The sequence below is a fragment of the Eubalaena glacialis genome, chromosome 2 (assembly GCF_028564815.1).
Source record: "Eubalaena glacialis isolate mEubGla1 chromosome 2, mEubGla1.1.hap2.+ XY, whole genome shotgun sequence".
NCBI lineage: Eukaryota > Metazoa > Chordata > Mammalia > Artiodactyla > Balaenidae > Eubalaena > Eubalaena glacialis.
The window spans coordinates 108,765,643-108,783,712 of record NC_083717.1 but is presented as its reverse complement, the minus strand read 5'-3'; the positions used below and the strand labels follow the sequence as shown (position 1 = coordinate 108,783,712).

Here is an 18,070-nt window from a genome sequence, read left to right as displayed (position 1 = left end):
CTTGTCTTTAGGAGATGCCTGGTGTATCATAAGTATATTCCTAAGTATTTAGGTATAAACTGTCATTGTACGAACAACACTCTTTCAAATGGTTCATCAAAAAGATAATAAAATCTATACATACATATATAGATAGGTAAAACAAAGATGGCAAAATGTTAACAATTGTTGAATGTAGATGTAAGCTATATGGGTGTCCATTCTTTAAACTTTTCTGCAAGTTTGAAATTTTTCATAATAAAAAGCTAAAAAACTGTGATAGCTAAAATCTAACATTTCAATAACAGGGTTAAAATATAAAATCAAGGAAAAGGAAAAAAAGAAAGAGAGAAAGGAAGAAAGGGAGAAAAAATAATTGAAAGGGAGAGAAATGTAAAAGAAATAATATAAGAATATCCCAGAACTGGGGACAAAATTCTCTACATTGAAAGGAGTCACTGAGGGCTCAGCACAAAGAATTTAAAAAATAAATAAACTCATACCAAGACACACAAATGTGGCTTTTGGAATTGGGGTGGGGGATTGTTGGGGAGAGGGAGAAGGGAGAAAACCCTAAAAGCTTTCAGAGGGAAAAGATAGGTCACATACAAAGGAATGTTCATCAAAATTGCATCATACTTCTCAACACCAGATGCCAGGAGCAATGAGACAATGCCTTAAAACTTCTGAAGGAAACTGATTTTCAACCTAAAACACCTAGACAAATTCTCAATCAAGTTTAAAGATAGAAAAGAGATAGATGGGCAAGGACTCAAGTGATTTACCTCCCACTCATCCATTCTTACGAAACTGCAAGTTGTGTGCCAATAAAATCGAGGAGTGAACCAAAGAATGGTTAAGATCCAGGAAATAGATTTCCACCCAGGAGAAGGGCAGTCAGTCCCAGGCCACTGCTCCAGACCTGGAAGATTGCTGGTCTGGTCTGTAGGGGAGAAGGGCTGCAAAGGAAGGCCCTAGGTTGGGGAGCAATGGAACCTCTAGGTTATCTATGCATTTAAGTATTTGTAAAAACTACTGCTGGAGAAAAGCATTGATGGATACATTAAAAAATCAGAGAATTATAAAGAATAAGAGAAAAGAAACATTTATACAGAAAGGAAATGTAACACAGCATACTACTTAGTTAAGAAGTGAACGATATTTAATTATATTAAAGGAAATAATGAATTTTAATTTCTCTAAAATTTATGACATAAGGATTTTGGGAAGATGATGGGCAGAGCATAATGTGAGAAACCTAAATCTCATTCCCCCAAATAGGAATTCTATTGATACTTTCTAAAAATAATAAATTAAAAAGTAATAATATAAGCATATTATTTAGAAATATAGAGGTAAATACCAGAAGAAAGAGCTAAAAGAATTAAAAGTGGCTGTCTCTGAGGAGAGAAATTTGCAGGGCAAGAGACTTCTATTCCTCTAGGTAACTTTTGTTTGACTTTTTAAAACTTTGTTCATGTATAAACTGAATAAAAATAAAATTATTTCTTAAAAAAACTGACCTCAGGCTTCCCTGGTGGTGCAGTGGTTAAGAACCTGCCTGCCAATGCAGGGGACACGGGTTCGAGCCCTGGTCCGGGAAGATCCCACATGCCATGGAGCAACTAAGCCCGTGCGCCACAACTACTGAGCCTGCGCTCTAGAGCCTGTGAGCCACAACTACTGAGCCCATGTGCTGCAACTGCTGAAGCCCGCACGGCCTAGAGCCCGTGCTCCGCAACAAGAGAAGTCACTGCAATGAGAAGCCTGCACACCGCAACGAAGAGTAACCCCCGCTCACCACAACTAGAGAAAGCCCGCGCACAGCAATGAAGACCCAATGCAACCAAATATAACTAATAAATTAATTAATAAAAAAAAAAAAACTGACCTCAAAAATTACTTTGAGCTATTATAGTGTCCTGTAAAGCCAATGTCATGGTTTCAAACACTAGCGAACATAGAATCCCTGATGTGCTTATTTAAATTGCAGAGTCCCAGACCCCTACCAAGAGGATCTGAATCCTTAGGTCTGGGGTAAGCCCTGGGAATGAATCTGCATTTTAAACTTGCATCCCAGGTGATTCTGATGCAGGTAGTCCAAAGACCACACTTTGAGAAGCACGGAGTAGACAAAAACTGACAAGAGTGAACAAGTGGACAGGGAGACGGCATCCTCCTAGTGGGAAGGCTGCCAGAACGGAGTTTCCACTCATGCCAGCTCCCTGCCCTTACTCTCGAGTTGCCCGTTTGTGCATGGTGAAATTTTGAAAAAGCTGAGCTTTCTTGTGAATATATTCTGACACACATTTATCCTCCTTCCCCATCTACCACCTTCTCTGCCTCAAAGGTCCTGAACTCACAACCGTGGATGTCTGTTCACTGCCACTGGGACCCACTCTAACAGGGACTCTCATTTGAGGTCAAGCTACCTACCCTCTGGGTCCCTCTCACAGATTAGAGTCCCTAAATGGCCAGTCAAGGTCTTTGTGGGGTGGGGCAGGGACATCAGGAGAATGAAGGCTTCATTAACCTCAGACAATGGCCCGGAACAGAATCCTCCTATGCATTCAGGAGCCTGTATAGGATTAGTGTATACAGCATGTTTCGAAGGCCCCATGCTATATCCCATTGGCCGCCAGTGTTAAAGGCATGAATGCCTTTTGCTGAGGCAGGGTAAGCCTCTCTGCAACTACATTTTCTCTTTTTAAAGAAAGAATCCCAGCAAGGCTGATGGAAGTAGCCTGCAGGTCTGCAGGTCTTGTGGCCTGTCCCGGGGCTGTCCCTGGCTCTCTCGCTCCCCTTGCCGGCTCTCTGTCTGACTGGCATGGTGTCGCCCCTTGACCGTGGGCTCAGGGGCCTCCAGCCAAAGCTGCTGACTCTGACCACGGCCTTTCTCTGGGCTGTGTTCATTTGCATTGCGCTGCTGAGAGTGGAGGAGCTATATAGGCTCCGGCCCATTCACGGGAGGATTAGGCCTTGGACTGAGGGCGCAGCAGGAGAGAGGCCACAGTGAAGGCCCAGCTCCACTCCCTGAGCGGTCACCATGCCCTACCTGCTGCCAGGATTCTTCTGTGACCGTGTGATCCGGGAGAGGGACAGGAGAAACGGAGAAGGCACCGCCACACGGCCCCTCAAGTATGAGGGGCAGGATTTTGTTGTTCTCAGACAACGGTGCCTGGCTCAGAAGTGCCTCTTTGAAGACCGTGTGTTCCCAGCAGGTGTTCAGTCCCTGGGCTCCCATGAGCTGAGCCAGAAAACCAAGATGAAGGCCATCACGTGGAAAAGGCCAAAGGTAGGGATAGGAGGGACGGGGCTTCAGGAGACAGCTCTTGGGAACGGGAGGTCAAGTGGTCCAGAGCCTGAGGCCACAGATCCCGGATCTGAGCAAGTGGCTTATCAACATTCTCCTACCCATTTGCCCCCCAAATACTTTCCTGCTTCCTCCTGAAACTGGAGCTCTATTCCTGAACTAGAGATTATTTAATACTTTATAGATCCCTGAGACTGTAAATATTTTTAAGAGAGCTAATGCACTGACTTAAATTCGTAGTAAAACAGTAAGGAATAATTGATTATCATGTTTCTTCTTGAGAGCAGGTATTCTGGGGGTGGGAAAGGGGAGTGGGGAAGAGGACTAGGGCTCACAGTTTCAAGGAGAGTTCCCTGGAAGGTGGTGAACAGTTATGACATAGGAGGCTGCAGGAGGCTAGAGATTTGCCTTCTTAACTTCTTGCCTAAGGCTGGTTCATTAGTGATGTGTCACTTCTGTGTAAACAAAAAGGTCCATGCTGACCTGCCACACTCCCTACAGGGAGAAGCAGTTTGCTCAAGGATACCTTACTGCCTGGCAATTGAGGAGTCCATTTGTTTCAACTGTATTCAGCTACTCTGTGCTTCTCAAAGTGTGGTCTTTGGACTACCTGCATCAGAATCACCTTGGGATGCCAGTTTAAAATGCAGATTCCCAGGACTCATCCCAGACATAACTGCATTTCTATATTAACTATCTGTATTTATAATAAGCAAAACATGAGTTCATACTAACTTATACCAAAGTATTTCTCTTTGTGTGTGTGTTATTGTAAATGAAGTTTGTTTTTGTTTTTACCAAATTCCATTCGTTCATTGCTGGTATATAGGAAAGCTACTGACTTTTATATACTAACCTTCTATCCTGCAACTGTGCTTGCTTATTAGTTCCAGAAAGGTTTTTCTTTTTGTCATTTGTTTGGGATTTTCTACATAGACTATTATGTCATCTGTGAATAAAGAGCTTATTTCTTCCTTTCCAATCTTTATAAATTTTATTTCCTTTTCTTGTTTTATTTCATCAGCTAGGACTTTCAGTATGATGTTGAATAAGAGTGGTAAGAGGAGACATTTTGACTTGTTTCTGACCTTAAGGGGAAAGCATCTAATTTCTTAACATTAAATATGAAGATAATTGCAGTTCGTTTAAAACTTTTAAAAAGTAAATTTTCTTTACCAACTTGAGGACATTCCCCTCTATTCCTAGGGGTTTTCATCATGAATGGGTATTGAATTTTGTTAAATGCTTTTTCTGCATCAACTGATATGATCATATGATTTTTCTTCTTAGCCTGTTGTGATGGATGTCATTGATTGATTTTCAAATGTTGAACCAGTCTTGCATACCTGGAATAAATCCCAGGTAAATGATATACTTGTAGTGTATAATTTTGTTTATACATTGTTGTTTTTGAGTTACTAATTTTTTTTTGAGGATTTGGTTTCTATTTTCATAAGAGATACTGGTCTGTAGTTTTCCTTGGCAATGTCTTTTTCTGGTTTGGGTATTAGGGTGATACTGGCCTCATAGAATGAGATAGGAAGTGATCCCTCTGCTTCAATTTTTCTGGAAGATATTGTAGAGAATTTGTATCATTTCTTCCTTGAATGTTTCATAGAATTCACCAATAAAATCATCTGGATCTGGTGCTTTTTTTTTGGAGGGTTATTAATCATTGAATAAATTTCTTCAATAGGTATAGCCATATTCAGATGGTCTGTTTGTCTTTGTGTGAGTTTTGTGTCTTTTACGAAATTAGTCAATTTTATCTAAAGTTATCAAATCTGTGGGCTTAGAGGTATCTGCAGTATTCCTTTATTATCCTTTTAATGTCCATGGGATCAGTAGTGGTGATCTCTACATTTCTGCTGTTGGTAATTGGTGTCTTCTCTCTTTTTTCCTTGGTGAGCATGGCTACAGTTTTATTGATTTTATTAACCTTTTCAAGAAACCAGTTTTTGGCTTTCTTGATTCTCTCTGTTGTTTTGCTATTTTCAATTTCATTGATTCTGCTCTAATCCTACATTATTTCTTTTTTTCTGCTTGCTTTGAGCCTAAATTTTTTTTCTTTCTCTGGTGTCCTGAGGTAGAATATTGGTATTGATATCAGATCTTTCTTCTTTTCTAATATATGCATTTAATGTTATAGATTTCCCTCTAAGCACTGGTTTCACTGCATCCCACAAATTTTGATGATATATTTTCATTTTCATTTAGTTCAAAGCAATTTTTAACTTCTCTTGAAACTTCTTCTTTGACTTGTGTGTTATTCAGAAGTGTGTTGTTTAATTTCCAAATAATTTGGGATTCTCCAGTTATCTTATTGTTATTGCTTTCTAGTTTCATTCCGCTGTAGTCTGAAAACATACTTTGTATGTTTTCTATTCTTTTAAATTTGTCGAGGTATGTTTTATAGCCCAGAATGTAGTCTATCTTGGTGACTCTTCCATGTGATATTGAGAGCAGAATGCGTATTCTGCTATTGGTGGGTGGAGTAGTCTATAAATGTTAATTAGATCAAGTTGATTGCTAGTGCCATTCAGGTCAACTATATCCTTATTGATTTTCTACCTGCTTGATCTATAATTACTGAACAAGGGGTGTTAAAGTCTCCAACTATAATACTAGATTTGTCTATTTTTCCTTTCAGATGTATCACTTTTTGCCTCATGTCTTTTGACACTCTGTTGTTAGGTGCATCCACATTTAGGATTGTATGTTTTCTTGGACAAAGGACTCCTTTTTCATTATGTAATGCATCTCTTTATCTCTGATAATTTTCCTTGTAATGAAGTCTGCTTTGTCTGAAATTTATACAGCTATTCCAGCTTTCTTTCTTTTTTTTTTTTTATTTATCTATTTATCTATTTATTTATTTTTTTGGCTGAGTTGGGTCTTTTGTTGCTGCGTGCGGGCTTTCTCTAGTTGTGGCGAGCGGGGGCTACTCTTCGTTGCGGTGCGTGGACTTCTCATTGCGGTGGCTTCTCTTGTTGTGGAGCACGGGCTGTAGGCGCGTGGGCTTCAGTAGTTGTGGCACGTGGGCTCAGTAGTTGTGGCTCGCAGGCTCTAGAGCGCAGGCTCAGTAGTTTTGGCACACGGGCTTAGTTGCTCCGTGGCATGTGGGATCTTTCCAGAGCAGGGCTCAAACCCGTGTCCCCTGCATTGGCAGGCGGATTCTTAACCACTGCACCACCAGGGAAGCCCTCCAGCTTTCTTTTTTTTGGTTTGTTTTTTTAATTTATTTTTAAAATATCATTTATATTTATTGTTTTCTTTTTCTACTTGCACAACTTTCTCCTTTATTGTGAGTAGACAGTAATTGGCCTTGTATGGTATGTAACATTTTAAAATCAAACTAACTTCTCCATTCATTTGTTTATTAAAAAATATTTAATATGTATCTAGTATTTTTCTTTTTTTTTAGATTTCAGCTACTATATATATATATTTTTTCCATAGTTTTAACACCTTTATTAAATCTAATAACTTTCATAAAGAGCCTGGCACACCTTAGGGAAGCATGAGCTTATTAAATATTAGCTAACCTCATTTTATGACCAAATCTCTCTTTTCCTGTTGCTCTAATATTTATTTTATCAATTGTTTTTTTTTTTTTTGTAAATGGATGACCACAACAAAAGCAACAATGATTGCAATTACCAAACACGAAACACACTCATACTATGTCATAATATTGACATTCGGTCCAGTAATCCTCCACTGTAACAGCTCCTTTACTTTGCAGTGAAAATTGATTTGTATATTCTTTGCCTCTGAGTCCTTGTGGGATTTTTTTTTTTAATTCAAATAGAAAGTCACAAAAATTATAATCATCCTCATCAGTTCACTCAGTCCCATGTAATTAATTTTTTTTTTCATCTTGATCTTTTGTTAGCACTTTTATGAGTTCATCAGTTTTTCCTTAGAGTTCTGAAAATGCTTATTCATTCAGTTCAGCAGTACAGTCAGTTACCAGAAGCCTGTACTTGTCAGAGTCTTTTCCATGAATTCCTTGAAGATGAAACCCTTTTATAGGAACATATTTGCAAAAGTATCACAGTACACCCAGAACTGTCTGTCAATGACAAAAGACTTAGAAATGACCACGGTTAAAGATTTGATGAAAGTTCATAATAATGCAGTTGACAAGGAAATTTAGTTATTTCTGAGGTATACATTTTAAAGTAAAAACTAGAATTATGACTTATAACATTATACCAGAACAAATAAGATTTTTAGAAATTTCATGTAATGTCTGAAACATTCATATTAACATATTTCCATACAAATAAGCCAATGAAACTTTAGTATTAGTTGTTTTGTTTGTTTTTTTATACTGCAGGTTCTTATTAGTCATCAGTTTTGTACACATCAGTGTATACATGTCAATCCCAATCGCCAATTCAGCACACCACCATCCCCACCCCACCACAGTTTTCCCCCCTTGGTGTCCATATGTCTGTTCTCTACGTCTGTGTCTCAACTTCTGCCCTGCAAACCGGCTCATCTGTACCATTTTTCTAGGTTCCACATACATGCGTTAATATACGATATTTGTTTTTCTCTTTCTGACTTACTTCACTCTGTATGACAGTCTCTAGATCCATCCACGTCTCAACAAATGACTCAATTTCGTTCCTTTTTATGGCTGAGTAATATTCCATTGTATATATGTACCACATCTTCTTTATCCAGTCGTCTGTCGATGGGCATTTAGGTTGCTTCCATGACCTGGCTATTGTAAATAGTGCTGCAATGAACATTGGGGTGCATGTGTCTTTTTGAATTATGGTTTTCTCTGGGTATATGCCCAGTAGTGGGATTGCTGGATCATATGGTAAATCTATTTTTAGTTTTTTAAGGAACCTCCATATTGTTCTCCATAGTGGCTGTATCAATTTACATTCCCACCAACAGTGCAAGAGGGTTCCCTTTTCTCCACACCCTCTCCAGCATTTGTTGTTTGTAGATTTTCTGATGATGCCCATTCTAACTGGTGTGAGGTGATACCTCATTGTAGTTTTGATTTGCATTTCTCTAATAATTAGTGATGTTGAGCATCTTTTCATGTGCTTCTTGGCCGTCTGTATGTCTTCTTTGGAGAAATGTCTATTTAGGTCTTCTGCCCATTTTTGGATGGGGTTGTTTGTTTCTTTAATATTGAGCTGAATGAGCTGTTTATATATTTTGGAGATTAATCCTTTGTCCGTTGATTCATTTGCAGATATTTTCTCCCATTCTGAGGGTTGTCTTTTAGTCTTGTTTATGGTTTCCTTTGCTGTGCAAAAGCTTTGAAGTTTCATTAGGTCCCATTTGTTTATTTTTGTTTTTATTTCCATTACTCTAGGAGGTGGTTCAAAAAAGATCTTGCTGTCATTTATGTCAAAGAGTGTTCTTCCTATGTTTTCCTCTAAGAGTTTTATAGTGTCCGGTCTTAACATTTAGGTCTCGAATCCATTTTGAGTTTATTTTTGTGTATGGTGTTAGGGAGTGTTCTAATTTCATTATTTTACATGTAGCTGTCCAGTGTCCCCAGCACCACTTATTGAAGAGACTGCCTTTTTGCCATTGTATATCTTTGCCTCCTTTGTCATAGATTAGTTGACCATAGGTGCGTGGGTTTATCTCTGGGCTTTCTATCTTGTTCCATTGATCTATGTTTCTGTTTTTGTACCAGTACCATATTGTCTTGATTACTGTAGCTTTGTAGTATAGTCTGAAGTCAGGGAGTCTGATTCCTCCAGCTCTGTTTTTTTCCCTCAAGACTGCTTTGGCTATTCGGGGTCTTTTGTGTCTCCATACAAATTTTAAGATGATTTGTTCTAGTTCCATAAAAAATGCCATTGGTAATTTGATAGGGATTGCATTGAATCTGTAGATTGCTTTGGGTAGTATAGTCATTTTCACAATATTGATTCTTCCAATCCAAGAACATGGTATATCTCTCCATCTGTCTGTATCATCTTTAATTTCTTTCATCAGTGTCTTATAGTTTTCTGCATACAGGTCTTTTGTCTCCCTAGGTAGGTTTATTCCTAGGTATTTTATTCTTTTTGTTGCAATGGTAAATGGGAGTGTTTCCATAATTTCTCTTTCAGATTTTTCGTCATTAGTGTATAGGAATGCAAGAGATTTCTGTGCATTAATTTTGTATCCTGCAACTTGACCAAATTCATTGATTATCCAGCTTTCTTTTGATGAGCATTAGCATGGTATATCCTTCTCTAGCTATCCAAGTCTTTATATTTAAAGTGATTTTCTTGTAGATAACATATCGTTGGGTCTTTAAAAAAAATCTATTCTCACAATCTCTATCTTTTAATTGATGTATTAGGCCATTCACATTTAAGTGATTATAATATAGTTGCATTAATATCTACTATGTTTATAACTGTTTTCTATTTGTTGCAATTTTTCTTTGTTTCTCTCCGCTCCCCTTTCCTGCATTCTCTGGTTTTAATTGAGTATTCTATATGATTCCATTTATCTCTTCTCTTAAGTATATCAATTATACTTTTTAAAAAATGTTAATGGTTATGCTAAAGTTTCCAATATACATGTACAACTAGTCTGATTTCACCTTCAAATAACATATACCACTGTATATGTAGTCTAGTACCTTATAATAGAAAATTCCCAATTCCTCCCTTTCTTCCCTCATGACATTAACATTACTGTCATGCATTTCACTTATCCATATGCTATAATTACTCAACACGTTGTTGTGATTATTACTTTAAATAATCTTTAGGTTAAAAATAAGAAAAATAGGGCTTCCCTGGTGGCGCGGTGGTTAAGAATCTGCCTGCCAATGCAGGGGACACAGGTTCGAGCCCTGGTCCGGGAAGATCCCACATGCCGTGGAGCAACTAAGCCCGTGCGCCACAACTACTGAGCCTGAGCTCTAGAGCCCGTGAGCCACAACTATGGAGCCTGCATGCCACAACTACTGAAGCCCCACGCGCCTAGAGCCCGTGCTCTGTAACAAGAGAAGCCACCGCAATGAGAAGCCTGCGCACCGCAATGAAGAGTAGCCCCCGCTCGCCGCAACTAGAGAAAAGCCCATGCGCAGCAATGAAGACCCAACACAGCCAAAAATAAAATAAATAAAATTAAAATTAAAAAAATAGGAATTATTTTTTTAAAAAAATAAGAAAAATAAAAGTTTTATTTTACCTTCATTTATTCCTTCTCTGATGCTCTTCCTTTCTTTACGTAGGTCCAGGTTTCTGATCTATATAATTTTCCTTCTCCTTGAAGAGCTTCTTTTAACATTTCTTGCAAGCCAAGTCTGCTGGAAATGAATTCCCTGTGGGTTATTTTTTTTAAGATTTACTTTATTTATTTTATTTATTTATTTGGGTGTGCCGGGTCTTAGTTGCGGCAGGTGGTCTCCTTTAGTTGCAGCATGTGTGCTCCTTAGTTGCAGCCAGTAGGCTCCTTAGTTGTAACTCGCTGGCTCCTTAGTTGCGGCATGCACACTCAGTTGCGGCATGCATGTGGGATCTAGTTCCCTGACCAGGGATCGAACCGGGGCCCCCTGCATTGGGAGCATGGAGTCTTCACCTCTGCGCCACCAGGGAAGTCCCTTCCCTGTGGTTTTATTTGTCTGAGAAAGCCTTTAGTCTCCTTCAGTTTTGAAAGATAAATTCTCTGCATATAGAATGCTAGGTTGGTGGGTTTTTCTTTCATCAATTTAAATATTTCATCAATTTAAATATTTCTTGCTTGCATGGTTTCTGAAGAGAAGTCTACTATAATTCTTGTCTTATTTCCTCTAGAGCAAAGGTATTTTTCTCCCTCTTGGCTTCTTTGAAGATCTTTTCTTTATCTTTGGTTATCTGCAGTTTGAAAATGATATGCCTAAGTGTAGTTATGTTTTATTTTGCTGGCATTTATGCTACTTGATGTTCTTTGTGCTTCTTGGATCTGTGATTTGGTATCTGTCATTAATTTTGGAAAGTTCTTGGACATTATTCCTTCAAATATTTCTTCTGCTCTGTTCTTTCTTTCCCTCCAGTATTCCAATTATGCATATGCTGCACCTTTTGAATTGTCCCACAGTTCTTAGATGTTCTGCTCTGTTTTGTTGTTGTTGTTTTTGTTGTTATATTTTTCTCTTTGCATTTCACTTTAGGAAATTCCTATTGTCTCATCTTCAATCTCACTGATTTTTTTTTTCTTGTCCATGTCTAATCCACTGATGAGCCCATCAAATACATGTTATACTGTCTTTTTTTTTAAATTAATTAATTTATTTATTTTTGACTGTGTTGGGTCTTCGTTTCGCGCGAGGGCTTTCTTTAGTTGCGGCAAGCGGGGGCCACTCTTCATCGCGGTGCGTGGGCCTCTCACTATCGTGGCCTCTGTTGTTGCGGAGCACAGGCTCCAGACGCGCAGGCTCAGTAGTTGTGGCTCACGGGCCCAGTTGCTCCACGGCATGCGGGATCTTCCCAGACCAGGGCTCGAACCCGCGTCCCCTGCATTAGCAGGCAGACTCTCAACCACTGCGCCACCAGGGAAGCCCTATACTGTCTTTTATTTCTATCATTTCCTTTTGATTCTTTCTTAGAGTTTCCATCTCTCTGCTTATATTACCCATCTTTTCTTAAATGTTATGTACTTTTTCCATTAGACTTTTTGACATACTAATCATAGTTATTTTAAATTCCCTGCCTGATAATTCCAACATCTATGTCATATCGGAATCTAGTTCTGATGCTTGCTCTTGCCTGCCTTTTGGCATCTCTTGTAATTTTTACTGAAAGCCAGACATATTGCTTTGGGTAATAAGAACTGAGATACATAAGCCTTTGGCATAAGGATTTATGTTAAGCTGGCTAGAAGTTGTGCTGTGTTTGTTTCCTCCAGCTGCAGGTGTCAGAAGCTTCAAATTCCTTTAATATCCTTGTTTTGTCTCCTCTCTTGACTTTGGGCTTTCCTAAATACTTATCAGAGTTTACATCTTGCAGCTCTTTCAGCTGTAAGTCACTGTTATTTCACTGGAGCCCTGTTGATGTGGTGGTATGATCGGGGAGGGGAAGTGTTCTATAATCTAATGATTAAAGCTCTATCTTTTAATGAGACTGTCTCTCTGGGCTATGACCTTCATACACGTTTCTCCACTGGTATAGCTTTTACCCCTTCTTAGGTGAGAAAGCCTGGAGGTGGCTGGAGTGGGAGTAATACACTTCCCCCAACATAGGTAAGACTGGAAAAGTCTTTTCCCCTGTCGGGGGGATCTTTCTTGGATCTTCACCATGAGAACTTGGAATTTTTGGAGGTAAAAACCATGAAAGTGTTGGGGGTTTCTCCCAAGACTGTGGCTCCAGAAGTTTCTCACTCTTGTGCTAGTCCACACTCAGCTTCCTGAAATTCATCAAAGTTACCATTTAAGTGTTCCTCCCAGTTTGTGGCTGAGGCAGCTTCTGTTCCAGATAAACAGATCTTGGCTATAACTCTCTGGTTTCACTTCTGTCCATATCTCAGGGTGGTAGGCTGCCCTGCAACCTCAGTTCTCTGATGGATCCAAGCAAAGTCACTGGTTTTCAGGTGTTTGGCTTTTTCTTGTGGTAAGGATGGGAGGGATGACTTCCAAGCTTTTTACATGCTGGAGCTGAAACCAGAAGTCCCCTACATATATCTATATTAGCCCACCCTTTTAAATGTATGCTTTTGTTTATCTTATAACGCACATTGTATGTTAGGATAACACACACACACATAATTTAAAACTAATAAGAATATGTACAGTTGCATGTTCAGAATATTTTAATGATGGAGGTATACAATAAAAAAAATGTTTGCAAACCACAGCACTCAAAAACTGAGGAAATGGTCATCTGTTGCTAATTGCTGGGAATCCATCACTGACAGATCCAGTCTCCATGCTAAATTATAGCCAAACAAGTGACCGGAAGTCTTAGGTCCCCAAGTTAAAGTGACAGAGCCAGGACAATTTACCCTTTGTTCATATTAACCAACAAAAACAGGTCTCAGACACTCCACGAAAGTAGGTGGTGGGAAGGGGTATCTAGGTAAATCTAGCTGTTCTATGAATTAACCCTCAACAAGTTTGGTAACTGACCCTCACCAAACAGACATCTCTCATGAGGACAAACAACTGAGGGTCTCTAGGCTGGGGGTTTCCTGGAGGGCAGGCAGGGACGATTTCCTATTTTTATTATATCCTTAAATCCCCCAGCCCTGTGCATACTTGGAAGCTCAATTAATGTTTGGTGAATTTAGCTGAGGTAGTATTGAAGGTAAATGTAGTATATTGGGGAATCTCTACTACTGCAAAAAATGTAACTCCATTCAAATACCTGGACCTCTAAGCAGATGAAAGAGAAAGCAGTGCAGTTGCTACTGCCTTTCCAAGTAGTCAGCCCTGGAATTGGTGGCAGGTGAGGAGATGAGGTGTGCTTCTGTACCTATAGACCCAAGGAGAGAAATCTATCCTTGTGACAGCTAAAAAATGTAGCTCTAATTCTAGTATTTGAGTTACTCTATAATATATGCCTCATAACAGGGCAGGACATTCAGTAGTCAAGTGTCTCAGCTGGCAAGTAACAGAGGCCCAACACAAACTAACTTAAACCAAAAAAGAGCTCTATAACTTGAATGTTCAAAAGTGATGATCAGGTTTAGACACACTGAATCCAGGCCTCAAACAATGTCATCAAGACACAATCCCTAGGGCTTCCCTGGTGGCGCAGTGGTTAAGAATCCGCCTGCCAATGCAGGGGACACGGGTTCGAGTCCTGGTCCGGGAAGATCCCACATGCCGCGGAGCAACTAAGCCCATGCACCACAACTACTGAGCCTGCACTCTAGAGCCCACGAGCCACAACTACTGAGCCCACGTGCCACAACTACTGAAGCCCACGCGCCTAGAGCCCGTGCTCCGCAACAAGAGAAGCCACTGCAGTGAGAGGCCCACGCACCGCAGCGAGGAGTGGCCCCCGCTCACCGCAACTGGTGAAAGCCCGCGTGCAGCAACAAAGACCCAACGCAGCCAAAAATAAATAAATAAATTTATTAAAAAAAAAAAAAAGACACAATCCCTAATATCATCTATTTGTCTATCTATCTGTCTGTCTATTTATCACCTCCGACCTCTCCACCCACTCCCCCATCTGCTTCCTCTGAGTTATCTTTATTCTCAAGTGGGCTAACTTCACAAAGGGGCAAAAATGGCCACCAGCAGCTTCAGGCTGACACTCTACCAGCTTAGGAACTCCCAGAGGAGAATGTATTTCTTTCTCAATAGTTACAACGAAAGTCTTGGCCCATATCTCATTGGCCCATATTTGGTCATGTGCCCATCCCTGAACCAGTCACTCTCACTGTGATTGCCCTTAATAGCCATCTGGATCTGGGTGAAGAGGGAAGCCCACCAGAACAACATGGGCTGACAGCGTTGTTGCTCCCCAGTTGAAAATTGAGGTGTAATGCCAGGAGAAAGTGGAATGTATTTTAAGGAGGCAAAACACTGGGGAGACAAAAATAACATATGTTGACTATACCTTAATTGGTTTCTTTGTTTTTTAAGAGGAAAGAGTCTTACTTGGAATAATGAGAGTTTTATATTTTATTAGTGGGAAATGGTTTTTAAAGACCACATTCTGGATGTTGATGTTTTCTTTACTGCTAGATTTTTACTGCTTCTAGTTTTTTTGTTTCTTTTGTTTTAGTGCAGAGAGATAGAAAATTTTTTCTAGAGAGACAAAAATAAATCATGAGTTATATATCCAATTCAACTTTAACATTGCAGGGTTGTTACTTAAGTTATTCAGTTTTATATTTTACATATTTTCTTTTACACTAAAAATATCCTGGTTCCTAATGACATTAATGTACATTCTTATTTACCTTACCCTACATGTCAAAGTTTTGAAGTAACAACAATGTTATTTTTATTTATTATGGTTCACATTTCTTTATGGTTTTGGTTTTTGACCATAGGCTATATCCCAAAAGGAATAAACAACCAAAATTTTATATTTTAAGTCACTTGAAAGAATTCATTTTATGTGTGTGGTCATGCCATCAATTTGATAAGCAGTTTGGTTCCTTTGCTTCAATTTGGTCTCAGCTTTTAAAGATTGCTTTTTAAAATTGTCTTTAATTTTGGCTTTTAATTCTATAAAATTTACATGATTCCTAAGTCAAAACTATTTTCAAACAGTTATATTCAGAGTTTTACTTCCATCCCTATATTCACCCCCTTAATCCTTCCCTCTCCTATAGGTAACCTTTTTAAAAATTATTGTTTTTGGTTTATCCTTCCATTGATTAAGAACTTCAGGCGGGATGCGTGTGTGGTGTGGTCTAAGCATGACTGACTTTCCATCTAGTAGGAGAGAGAGATTCCTGAGTGCAGGGAGCTTCAACTCATGTGAGTATACCAGCTTGTTGTGATGGAGGAGACAGAAGGAGAGGGCTGTGTCACTGGGATAAGCTTCTCGAAGCTGTGAAGAATGGTGTTAAAACAAATACACAGAATCTACAATTATTTCAAAAGTTAAAAAACAAAGCATGGGGACTTCCCTGGTGGCGCAGTGGTTAAGAATCCGCCTACCAATGCAGCGGACACGGGTTCGATCCCTGGTCCAGGAAGATCCCACATGCCACAGAGCAACTAAGCCCGTGTGCCACAACTACTGAAGCCCGCACACCCTAGAGCCCATGCACCACAACTACTGAGCCTATGCACGGCAACCACTGAAGCCCGCGCACCTAGAGCCCATGCTCCACAACAAGAGAAGCCACTGCAATGAGAAGCCTGTGCACCGCAGTGAAGAGTAGCCCCCGCTTGTTGCAACTAGAGAAAGCCCGCGCACAGCAACGAAGACCCAATGCAGCCAAAAAATAAAAAATAATAAAAAATTTAAAATAAATTTTAAAAAAACAAAAAAAAACCCCAAAGCATGACACATCCAAACAAAAACAAGAGCACCCTCTGTTGGTCTCTGTTGGAATACACATAATTGGTAGTGCCTGGATTTGAAAACTGCTCATGCCAGGGGTGTCCTATTGGGTTACCTTGAATAAAGAACGCACCCGCCAACAGATGGGGAGGCCGCTGAGGCCCACACCAAATTTACCCTCGGCTCTCCCCAGCTCTCAAGTCCTGTGGCCCTTGGGACATATGCTGATACTAAATATCTATGTTACCATGTCTTGGGGGAAAAGATCTTTACTTTCCCTCCTGTACCTCTTTTCCCTGGCATAGGAAAAAAAAAAAAAAAAGCAAGAGCCATGTTTTCTATTGTCCCTCCAAAGCTGTGACAGTAATGACACTGCCCTAACTCTCAAGGTGCATCTTTACTCAGACAGTATATCAGTGTGAGGGAGCAGTGTGGAACAATGGGAAAAGAAGCCATGTATCTGGCTTCTCTCACTTACTAGCTGTGTGTCCTTGGGCAGGTTTCTTAACCTCTCTGAGCCTTGGTGTCCTCATCTGAAAAACAAGAATGATAGTATCCAATTCATGGGCTGTTTTTGGAGGTTTAAATGAGTGGTGTGTGTTAAACTCTTGATATGTGATGCCAGCACTACGTATGGACCTCAGTAAATAATAGCTACTGCTACTATTATTATTTCCTTTTTGTTTCACAGGAAATTTGTGAGAATCCCCGATTTATCATTGGTGGAGCCAACAGAACTGACATCTGTCAAGGAGATCTAGGTAGGAAAGTCCCTCGGGTCATATCTAGCCAAACAATCAAGGGGTGATTAAAAGGTGTGATCCCTTCACAGTAAGTAAAGGGACAATAATCTGGTTTTGCTTTTAATGAATTTTGGGGAGGAGGTTTTGATAACATTACCTTATACTCATTTATCAACGTGCTGGTGATTGCTTCATTTAATTTCTGTCCTTCCCACCTTTCTCACTAGTTCCTTGCCTTGTGTCACAGGAGGTGTGCCTCATTCCACAGCCTCCTCTCCAGAGTCTCCAGGACACTCACACACCCCACTCAGCAAGACAAAAGCCCTGCTTTTAGCTGTACCCACCTTCCTTAGAAGGCAGCTCTGAAACTGTCCATGTACCACGCATGTCCCTTGGGCACATGGAATCTATATGCTCACAAAATGTGCTTTTGTAACTCGAACTCCTGTTGAAATTGCCCCAGAATAGCTCCATATTAAAGGAGTCTTTCAACAAAGACGACATTTGCCATGTGGATGAGCGTCCAATTTTCTTTCTGGTTGGTTAGCTTGTCTGCTTCACCAGTCTTTCCTCTGTCTCAGCCTCTTGTTCAGGAAGTATTATCTTTGGTGTGGACTGTGGGAAAGCTCTGTGAAATAAAGTTGGAGAGACATCGACAAACACAGTTTAAAACTTGTGGGAAAAGGGCACTCAAGACCAAATGAATTTGGCTAATCTGGCCCCAGAAGGAGAGGCTGAAGAGGTTTTGGATATCTGAGTTCCTGCACTCGAGGGAAGACTGCCTGCAGAGCCCTGGGCAAGCTAATAATCTGGGCCTGTTTCAGAGGAGAGGCTGGCTGCCTGGGGGGGCCTGGGGGGGGCCAATGGTGGGAGGAGGGCTGTGGCAGCTCTCAGCCTCCCCTCTGCAGTCTCAAAGATGCTGTCATATCCCACAGAGCACAACGAAGGCCTTGTATATAGTCTGTGCTCTGTTAGTGATCCAGGCCTGCCCCTTGGGCATTCACACATGCATACACACACATACACAGGGCAAAGTGCCGCCTCCAACTACTAGCCAGCTTTCCTTACAATACAAATGGGCTGCACTGATGGCTCTCAGATGC

The 18,070-nt window shown here is 40.2% G+C and overlaps 1 protein-coding gene across 8 annotated transcripts in view; it reads left to right on the top strand.

Annotated features, from left to right (window-relative positions):
• The window catches only part of LOC133084193 (calpain-3), a 128,670-nt gene that overhangs the window by 88,274 nt on the left and 22,326 nt on the right, over positions 1 to 18,070 (top strand). For 5 of the 8 annotated variants that reach the window (XM_061180429.1, XM_061180436.1, XM_061180435.1 and 2 more), the window contains one exon: positions 16,916 to 16,985. In XM_061180429.1, the coding sequence (XP_061036412.1) occupies positions 16,916 to 16,985 (70 nt within the window). Of the gene's footprint in view, positions 1 to 3,025; positions 3,275 to 16,915; positions 16,986 to 18,070 lie in introns of those variants that run through there. The other 3 variants (XM_061180437.1, XM_061180438.1, XM_061180434.1) reach the window with 1 other exon arrangement.